Source organism: Camelina sativa, chromosome 2 (assembly GCF_030686135.1).
Source record: "Camelina sativa cultivar CO46 ecotype springtype chromosome 2, ASM3068613v1".
NCBI lineage: Eukaryota > Viridiplantae > Streptophyta > Magnoliopsida > Brassicales > Brassicaceae > Camelina > Camelina sativa.
In genome coordinates this window covers 15,893,723-15,903,791 of record NC_141881.1, presented here as the reverse complement: position 1 = coordinate 15,903,791, position 10,069 = coordinate 15,893,723, and the positions used below count along the sequence as shown (strand labels likewise).

The following is a 10,069-nucleotide window of genomic DNA, read 5'->3' as shown; positions in this document are numbered from 1 at the left end:
GTTGAATCAGTCTGCTCTGATACCAAGATGTTATGAGCCTGTAGCTTTGCTGCAGACCTAGTAACTGGAACCGTCGTAAGTTGCTTAAAGACACTTAGAAAACAAAGAACGTAAAAGCTTAAACTTCCCTTAACCCTAGTCTCCCTTGAGAATAAGGTTAATGCTTGGAAGTTGATTCTTATTGATGTTGTAGAGATCTTTATATAGATCTCTATAAACCGACATAAGCAAAGACTAAAAGGAAAACTATCAAAACCTTACATATCATAAAAAGGAAACATTAAAACTAAGCCTTGGCCGTAATGGCCTTTCTTCTTTGATACGTGAGTCCATACTTCGTATCACAATCTTTGAATGTAAGATTCAATTTTGATGAGGTGTAGACATGGATTTGTTTACTATGTACATTTTCTGACAAGCATCTTTACAATAGATAGAGCATAAAGACATTTGACATGTCAAATTAGACCACAAAAGAATCCGTGAAACTTTGTATTAACATGCACCATTGATGCAATCCATCATTATCACACAAATGATAAATTAAAGAAGACCCATAAACATCACAAAATAACTATAGAGATCACATTCACATAGACATAATTGATGTACGTCACAAGAAAGAAACAATGGCTAATCACTCATGTGTCTTTCTAATAATCACCACCTTCTTCGTCGTCATCCTCTGCTCCTTCTGCACCAACTTCCTGATAATCTTTCTCGAGGGCAGCAAGATCCTCACGGGCCTCCGAGAATTCTCTATCTTCCAAACCTTCTCCTACGTACCAATGGACAAAGGCTCTTTTTGAATAGATGAGATCAAACTTGTGGTCTATGCGAGAGAAAACTTCCGCCACTGCAGTATTGTTGCTGATCATGCAAACCGCTCGTTGAACTTTCGCAAGGTCACCACCTGGAACAACTGAAGGCGGCTGGTAGTTTATTCCGCACTTGAATCCAGTTGGACACCTAAATTTTAATATGTCCAAATATCTGTAAAGGTGTAATAGAAGAAGATTTAAGAGGTAAAGAAACACTAGTCTGAGCTCTTACCGGTCAACAAACTGAATTGTGCGCTTGGTTTTGATGGTAGCTACGGTTGTATTGACATCCTTAGGCACAACATCACCACGATACATCAAACAGCAAGCCATGTACTTCCCATGCCTTGGGTCACATTTGGCCACCATGGAAGTCGTGATCTCAGGGACTGAGAACTGCTCATGGTAGGCCTTTGCAGATGAAATAACAGGTGCATAAGAGGAGAGCATAAAGTGGATCCGAGGGTAAGGTACAAGGTTGGTCTGGAACTCCGTGATTTCCACATTGATGGCACCGTCAAACCATAGAGAGGTTGTAAGAGAAGAGATGGTTTGGGAGATCAAGCGGTTCAGATTTGTGTATGTAGGCATCTCAATGTCTAAAGATCTCCTGCATATATCGTATATGGCTTCATTGTCCAACTGAACAACAACATCTGTGTGCTCGAGAAGAGAATGATTCGAAAGAACACTGTTGTATGGCTCCACAACTGCTGTAGAAACCTGAGACAAACAAAAAGAGTTTGAACGCGATATGTTCTGCCGTAAAACCCATATTTTGTTAAAAATCGAAAATGGAATTTTGTGGAAGTAGTACCTGAGGAGAAGGGTAGATGGTGAAACCGAGTTTAGATTTCTTTCCAAAATCTACGGACAGGCGTTCCAACAGTAAAGAACCTAAACCAGAACCTGTTCCACCCCCAACAGCATTAAACACCAAGAATCCTTGTAACCCTGTGCAATTGTCTGCCAATTTCCTCAGCCTTTCAATACAGGTGTCAACAATTTCCCTCCCAACTGCAATGATGGAACAAAATTTCAATACCATGATAATTAGCAGATGAACTAGTCATGGTCAAATATGTCGTGGTTTCTCGTCATAAGAAATACAAATGAAATGGTGAGCAAAATATAAGAGTATCTCCATCAAGGAATGTCATGAAAGTATCTTAAAACAAATTTTATTCTTAATTTTGAAAAAAAGTAAAATTAAGAACTTCTTAAGAAACTTTAATATTTCATAGGTCCATTAAAGGTTGTTAAATTTGAGGTTCTTAAAAATATTTTTGTTTGTAATTGTAAACTATTATGGTATTTTGTTTAAATTTATAACACATTTATACTTTTAGAAACTTAAAAATATTGCAATCAATAAAAGTTTAAACAAACATGGCATAAAAGCATTTTAAAAATAGATTACAAAATGATTAATTTTAATTTTGATTTGTGCCAAATTTTTTCCATATATGCTCAACCAAATCCGCTTTCAACCGATCATGTAGTTTTTTATCATGAACTTCATTTCGAATGGTCATCACATTTCCCATCATATTGGTGAGATTTGAAGGGATATCTGTAGAATGCGGACAATCAACTTGTGAAGTTCTGTTTGAGTCGTCTTGTGCAAATGAAGCCGTATCATACTGAGTATACCCATCACGTTCGTCTTCTACAATCATGTTGTGCAATATGATACATGCTTTCATTATGTTTCCAATTTTTACCTTATTCAACAAAAGAGCTGGGTTTTTGACTATGGCAAATCGAGCTTGCAAGACTCTAAAAGCACGCTCGAATAAGGATGCTTTCAAATATGTAGCAAATAAGGATGCTTTCGGATCTTGTGGAATTCGAATTTATTGAATAAAAGTAGCCCAGTCAGGATAAATACCATCGGTGAGATAGTAAGCCATATGATATTGTCGTCCGTTGACAATATATTTCACTCTGGGAGCTACACCATGTAATATGTCATCAAAAACTGGTGAGCGAGCGAGAATGTTGATATCGTTTAATGTACCTAGGGCTCCAAAAAATGCATGCCATATCCAGAAGTCTTGTGAAGCTACAGCCTCTAAAACAATTGTTGGGTTTCCAGATCCACGGGTATATTGACCTTTCCATGCAGTCGGGCAATTCTTCCACTCCCAATGCATACAATCAATGGAACCTATCATTCCAGGAAATCCGCGGTTCTCTCCAATATTGAGTAGTCGTTGAAGATCTTCTGTTGTGGGTCTGCGTAGGTACTCATATCCAAATAAATGAATGATTCCTTCAGTGAACTTTTCCAAACATAACAACGTAGTGCTTTCAGCAAGCCGGAGATATTCGTCAAATGAATCTCCTGCAGCACCATATGCCATCATACGAATGGCTGCTATACACTTTTGTATTGCAGAGAGACCAAGCCTTCCGTGACCATTTCTTCTTTGTTCAAAGTATGGAACTTCAGTTGAGAGTCGTTCGACGATCCGCATGAACAAGGGTTTGTTCATTCTGAAATGGCGACGAAAGATTTTAGGAGAATATGTTGCATCTTCACGGAAATAATCATCCCATAAGCGTTGGTGACCCTCTTCACGTTTTCTTTCAATGTGGACTCGTTTCTTCTTCTCGGGTGCAAACTGATTCATTGCATGATCAAAACGATTCTCGAATGCTTGATCAAAATAATTGTCCATTGCATGATCAAAATACTCATCCATCATTTCTTCAATGTTCTTAGAAGAAGATGCCATCTTCTCTACACCAACTAGCTTAGGATTTTCAGCATAATAAATTGCAATCCGTGACCAAAAACTACCAAATTTTTGATCGACAGCAACAATTGGATCCTTGCTAGTGTTAAGCCAAGCACCGATGAGGACCACATCTTCTGTGTGTGACCACTTCCTTCTACGCTCCTTTGATTTCTTTTCACCTACAGGGCCCTCCTCAGCATCCGAATGGGTTTGAAGAGTGTGGCTTTCTTGTTTACTAGTTAAGAGGTCCATAAAACCTAGATCTTCACTAAATGGGTCCATAGGCAAGTTTCTGGGTTGTGTTTAAAAGAGGACCGAGAATAAAGAAGGATTGATGGTCTGTTTAGGTGTGTAAAGGAGAAGAAAGGTATGTGTTTAGCGGTTTCCAAACACATAATATATAACTAGAGGTGAGATGTAAGTGTATTTGGTTTTTAAATGTGACATAACAAGCAATTAATGACAACTACCAAACATTGAGTATAACCTAACACTAGACAATAAGTTTTTAACTGTGACAACAACCAACAATGCTTGTTTAATTGTGACATAACAAGCAATCAATCAAGTACAAACATTGAGTGTTTAAGTGTGACAATTACCTAACAGTTCTAGTTCAATTTAATGATACAAATTTATGATGCAAATAGCCGAAAGACCAAAAAGACAAAGAGACATACCGATTGAAGAGACCAAGGAGTTGAAATGTAGTATATATCCGTGTTTAGTTACCTTTAAGACCTCTACATCTTCTTCTAACAGCTTTGACTCGTTTGGATGGAATACACGTGACTAGCCTCCATCTAATATCACGCGAAGCAATCCATCCTGGTAGATTTAAAATATTTTCAATTAAAAGGCAAACACTTGAGACCTTGTCTAAAATGTAAATAAACCTACTGAGGTTAAACTACAGACCAGTGATGCTTGAAGAAGGCTGGTGACTACACGATCCCTCAATGGCTCCATTATGACACTACATAGCTGTCCAAGTTCCTGGTCAACGTAATTGGAAATTTAGCACTGTCGAGAAAAAAGCCTTTACTAAAATTCATTGATAGAGTATCGCCATAAAAATCTTAATATAATCAAGGAATTTAAAACTTCATTGACTTCTAGGAACCTAGTATTTAGATATCCTGAATCATGTTACCCGCACCTAGTTTTTGGTGGTTCAGACCTCATGTAAACTGTAAATGTCTCTGGCTCAGCTATAACATGTCGTGTCTAAGGGGAGATTTCTTACCGTATCAAGGAGCTCAATCCCCACACAAAGCAGCAGATTCATACGCATTTTTACAAAACCAACCAAGCTCTCCTATCTAAGAAACACAAGTTTGACCAATCATCATAGTAAAAATTCCTCTAAATTAATAATTTCAACAGTTCTAATTAGCTAATCAACATCGAAACCGGTTTTAATAATCAAACGTAATCTAAGCAAATCAAAGAACAAAATTGTAAAGACTTGTGGTTCGGATAAATGAATACCACAAATCTTGATAGGAGCCTCTTTCGCTCCTAGTAACCTCTTTATAACATCATCAACCACACTATCTTCCATCAAAAACTGGAGCCTCTTTCGCCGACCTCCAGTTTTGGAACTCTGTTTCCGATCAACGTGGTTCAGAATTGTCTTGATGAATGATATTACCGCTGGTGATTGTAGAAGGGAGAGATGAGAGCAGAACCAAAGATGATAGAAGAAGAAACCAGAGAAATCGAAGCCAATCCAAACCATTCTCTCTGAATTGCAAACTGAGAAAGAGAGAGAGAGAGCGATACAAACGAGAGTAAGAAAAAAAAATCATTTTTCTCCCCAGCCAATCAGATGTCGACACAACCTCGGTCCTTAGTTGCTCTAAAACATCTAACATAAGCATCGATCCTAAGGTAAATTTGTTTTTTTTTATTAATATGATTTATTTTTTAACTTAAGCAACTCTTAAGATATGGTTTATAACCTTTGATGGAGATACTCTAAGGTGATACATCGTTCATTGACAAAAAAATTAGGTGCACATGATACCCTACTAGTTAGATTATACACGAGCTTAGCACATATGTTTTCAGTTTAAAATCGCAAAGTTCGGTAGCCCCCGAAGGTGCATGAATCTAGCTTCCTTTAATAGAAGAACCTTCCAAAAATACTAAAAAAACCAGAGAGATGGAACATGTATATAACCAGTGTAATGGCCTCTAGCAAAGTTATTGGCTGCATCTTCTTTTCTAGAGATAAGTTGTTCAGGATGGAAGAGCTGTCTGTAAGTGCCGGTTCTTACTTCATCAATGACGGTTGGTTCAAGATCAAGAAATACAGCCCGAGGCACATGTTGGCCAGAGCTTGTCTCGCTAAAGAATGTGTTGAATGCATCATGACATACACCCACAGTGCTATCACTGCACAAAAAAAAAAAAAAAAAAAAAAAAAAAAAAAAAAAAAACCAAACAACCATATTCAAGTAAAACCCAATTATAAAAACATTCACTTTGTCAAAGTTTTATTGCAACCCCTAAATCAGTGCCATGTCAATAAGAAGAAAACAAATTTTCGAACCCATAAACAATCAAGACGGTCATAAACTATGGCGATGAATATAATTAGAACCTGGGCATGGTGCCATCGGGTTGGATACCATGTTCGAGACAATAAAGCTCCCAACAAGAATTTCCAACCTGAATACCAGCTTGTCTGATATGAATGCTAATGATCTCCCTCATGTTCGAAATTTTCTCAAGAGACTTGTTCTTCCTCTTTATCTGTGTCTCACGAGGAAGATGGTTGTTGTTGGGTCTCCCGCTTTTAAACGTGAAAAGAATAAAGCAGGAATGGACTGGAAGAACTTAAAAAGGGGCTGGCCCTGAAAAAGTCTGTTTCGCTGGAATTGCCTAATTAAAGAATTCACCAAATATAAGTGTATGTATGGCGATTCTTCGCTCGGATGGCGATTTTTGGGGCGATTTGGGATCTCTTCATCGTCCCCCTCCTTCTCCGATATGGAGTCTCCTTCCGACAGTCAATTACAGTTTATGTTGTTGCCTTGACGGTTTATCTCTGTTACAGTTATCTGTTAACAGTTACTTTCTTGCGGTTTTATCGATTGATAACCGTTGGGAAAAACCGCCATGGCCATCAACCTATATAAATCCATCTTCAGTCCTTCGAATTCTTACGCACCTTTGCTCAATCCTCTCTAATCGAAACATGAGTGACTACATTCGTAAGAATCTGCAAAATTTAGACTTGGGCATCAATGACGCCCCAATTCCCCTCCCACCGGAGTTTTGTGTTCATGCGGCAAACTTAAACCGCTTTTCCCTGATTGTCACAGTTCTCAGTCCAAGGAAGCAAAATCTGAGAGCGATTGTCAATCAAATGCCTAAGATATGGGTATTTACCGAATCATGCCGTGGTCGTGTTCTTGGAAATGGAAAAGTGTTGTTTTTCTTCAAAACAGAGGAAAGCTTCAATCTAGTTCTGCGACGGGGACCATGGGCTTTCAACGACTGGATGGTGACGGTTCATCGATGGTATCCAAATATTTCGGATGAGGCGATGAAATACCCTTCTGGATCCAGGTGCGTGGAATTCCGGTACACCTACTAGCTTCTGCTATGGTCAACTACATTGGAACAAAGTTAGGACTGGTTGAGAATGTCGATTTCAACGAAAATGCAAACATGGTGGAGTTTGTGCGTATCTGTATCAACTGGAACAGCGATTTGCCGCTTCGTTTTCAGAGGAACTTTCAATTTGCTGGTGGTGAAAACACAATCCTCAAGTTTCATTATGAAAGACTCAAAAACTTTTGTCAGAAGTGTGGAGCGCTTACTCATGATGCCAGGGAATGCCCGTTGTCTTTTGACGACCCACCAAATGATAACCCTCCTCATGATGAACCACCAAATGATGATGACAATGACGATGGGGATGGAAATGATGATGATAAGTATTTACCACACCCAGACCATTTCCCAGAAAACCCTGATGGTGCATCCAATCCTATCAACCCCAATGTACCTGAGTAATACATTCCTGGTTTACAGACGATCCAACAGGACAGGGAGTTCATTATCAATGAATCCGATGATTCTTCCTCCCCAAGTGTCTTTGAAGACTCTGAACTCACTGCAGAACGACTACGTTACCTACTGGAAAAGTTCAAGAAAGGCAAACTCCAATAGGCTATGGTAAGTCCTCCTACTCTATCTCACCATGACTCCCTGTCTCCCATTGGCAATAAGCGAAAGAAGTCTGAACTGGAATCCTACTATCGTCACTGTGAGGAGTCCATGAGAGTCGTCTCCTGGAACTGTCAGGGCATCTGCTCGCCGCTGACTCAACAAAGATTAAAACGTTTATGTCGTATTTTAAAACCTAATGTAACTTAGGATATTATAACTACATAACTGAACCCCCTCAAGGTAGGAGTGGAGGTCTAGCTTTATTATGGTCTAATAATGTAATGTTATCTCCTTTGTATCAAGATGAACGCATCATTGATGTATCCATCCGTTATAATAACAAAGACTTCTATTTTTCTGGTGTTTATGGTAATCCTATTCAAAACAAACGTTATCTATTTTGGGATTACTTAGAACAACTAGAAGCTACTCGTTCTGGTCCATGGATAATTGCAGGAGACTTTAACGAGATCAGAAGCAACTTAGAGAAAGTTGGGGGACCTCCAAGAGAAGCATGGACATTTCGTAGATTTAATCATATGATAGCAACATGTGATCTAAATGACTTACAATCAACTGGTGATAGATTCTCCTGGTTGGAGAACGTCGTAACTACACTATTAAGTGTTGTCTGGACAGAGTTATGGTCAACTCCGAATGGACCTCAAATTTTCCAACTGCAGAGTCTGAATTTTTGGAGTTTGGTGGTTTTGATCATAAACCAATTCTCACAACAATACAAAGACAACAACAAAACACAACGAACGCATTTCGCTTCGACAAAAGACTCATTGATATTGAAAATTTCTCTCATACGGTTGAACGAGGCTGGAATTGGTGCAAACAGAACTCTTACTACTCGATATGTGATCAAATAAGTAGTTGTCAACGTATGATGGCAAAACAAAAACATTCAGCAAACCTTAACTTGGCCAAACGTATTGCTTTTTATGAGAAGGAGCTAAACAGAGCTATGGAAAGCACAAGCAGGTCAATGCGAAGACATATACCGAGATTACAGGATGAGTTGAGTAGAGCTTACAGAGATGACGAATATTACTGGCAAACAAAGAGCAGAAACAAATTGATGCACTGTGGGGATCGAAACACAACCTTCTTCCATGCCTCCACAAAGAATAGATATGCAAGGAACTACATGAACACCATCAAAGACGAAGATCAAAGAATATACACGGATGAAAAAAGTATTGGAGACCAAGCACAAAAATATTTTACAAAAACCTATACCTCGAGTCGAATTCCAGTATCTACTATAGACTTTGGTGATTTCCCTGCAACTGTTACGCCAGCTATCAATGAGGACTTAACAAGAGAGTTCACTGACTCCGAAATTTACGTTGTTGTCTCACACATTGGCGATGATAGAGCTCCTGGACCAGACGGCCTTACTGCACGTTTTTACAAACAATATTGAAATATCATCGGACATGATGTGATCAAAGAGGTTCATGATTTTTTCGACTCATCATACATGAAGTCGAGCATTAATAACTCCAACATATGTCTAATACCAAAAACGACACAGCCAGAAACGTTTGTTGATTATAGACCCATAGCCCTGTGTAATGTATTATACAAAATAATCTCCAAATGTCTAGTAAATAGACTTAAAAACATCTGGACAATATAGTTTATGATACTTAAGCTGCATTCATACCAGGGCGGTTAGTAACAGACAACATCATGATAGCCCATGAGGTCATGCATTCTCTAAAATCCCGGAAGAGAGTTTCAAAATATTACATGGCCATCAAGACAGATGTTACGAAAGCTTACGACAGAGTAGAATGGGATTTCTTGGAGACAACAATGAAATTATTTGGCTTCTCAACAACATGGATTCAGTGGACTATGGCACCCGTTCGCTCTGTAAGTTACTCTGTTTTAATCAATGAAATTATTGAATGATAATAATCCCTAAACCAAACCTTCTTTCAAGCCTTGTTGATTCTTGAGTGTGTGAGGCCTATTTTTGGGATTGAGCTTGGTAGAAAGTGTTAGGTTTGAACTGACAAGAGTAAGACCTTGTGTAGTTCTAGTTTGCATTTTTCAAACTAGATAGGACTAGGTGGTTCACTTGTTGGGTTTGGGACTTAGCTGTTTTGAAAAGAAAAGAAAGAAAAGAGAAAGAATAAGGGTAGAGTCTTTAAGAGGAGATTGTGTTTAAGCAAAGTCTAGTGAAAGGATGGGAAGAAAAGTGTTGTTTAAGATGGTTCTAGTTATGAAAAGAAAAGAAAGAAAAGAAAAGTTTAGCAAAATGCTTATATGTCTTAAGAATAAGAAGAAAAGAGAACCATA

The 10,069-nt window shown here is 38.4% G+C and overlaps 2 protein-coding genes and 1 pseudogene across 3 annotated transcripts; 1 reads left to right on the top strand and 2 right to left on the bottom strand.

Moving 5' to 3' along the window:
* Positions 1-463: 463 nt before the first annotated feature.
* Positions 464-2,008, bottom strand: LOC147948689 (tubulin alpha-1 chain-like). The gene is made up of 3 exons (XM_087483765.1): positions 1,639-2,008; positions 1,054-1,544; positions 464-969 (listed from the first exon to the last, which is right to left on the bottom strand). The coding sequence occupies exons 1-3, from the start codon at positions 1,867-1,869 to the stop codon at positions 654-656; spliced, it is 1,038 nt and encodes a 345-aa protein (XP_087339891.1). The 5' UTR covers positions 1,870-2,008; the 3' UTR covers positions 464-653.
* Positions 2,009-2,164: 156 nt separating this feature from the next.
* LOC104773559 (uncharacterized) lies at positions 2,165-5,412 on the bottom strand (annotated as a pseudogene). The gene is made up of 4 exons (XR_015579714.1): positions 5,057-5,412; positions 4,812-4,887; positions 4,484-4,561; positions 2,165-4,393 (listed from the first exon to the last, which is right to left on the bottom strand). The product of XR_015579714.1 is annotated as an uncharacterized LOC104773559 (transcript).
* A 1,076-nt stretch (positions 5,413-6,488) lies between these two features.
* On the top strand, positions 6,489-9,185 carry LOC147948688 (uncharacterized). Its single transcript, XM_087468210.1, has 5 exons — positions 6,489-7,085; positions 7,145-7,582; positions 7,625-7,736; positions 8,054-8,329; positions 8,434-9,185. Exons 1-5 carry the CDS (start codon positions 6,489-6,491, stop codon positions 9,183-9,185), a joined length of 2,175 nt encoding a protein of 724 aa, XP_087324336.1.
* Positions 9,186-10,069: the final 884 nt, after the last annotated feature.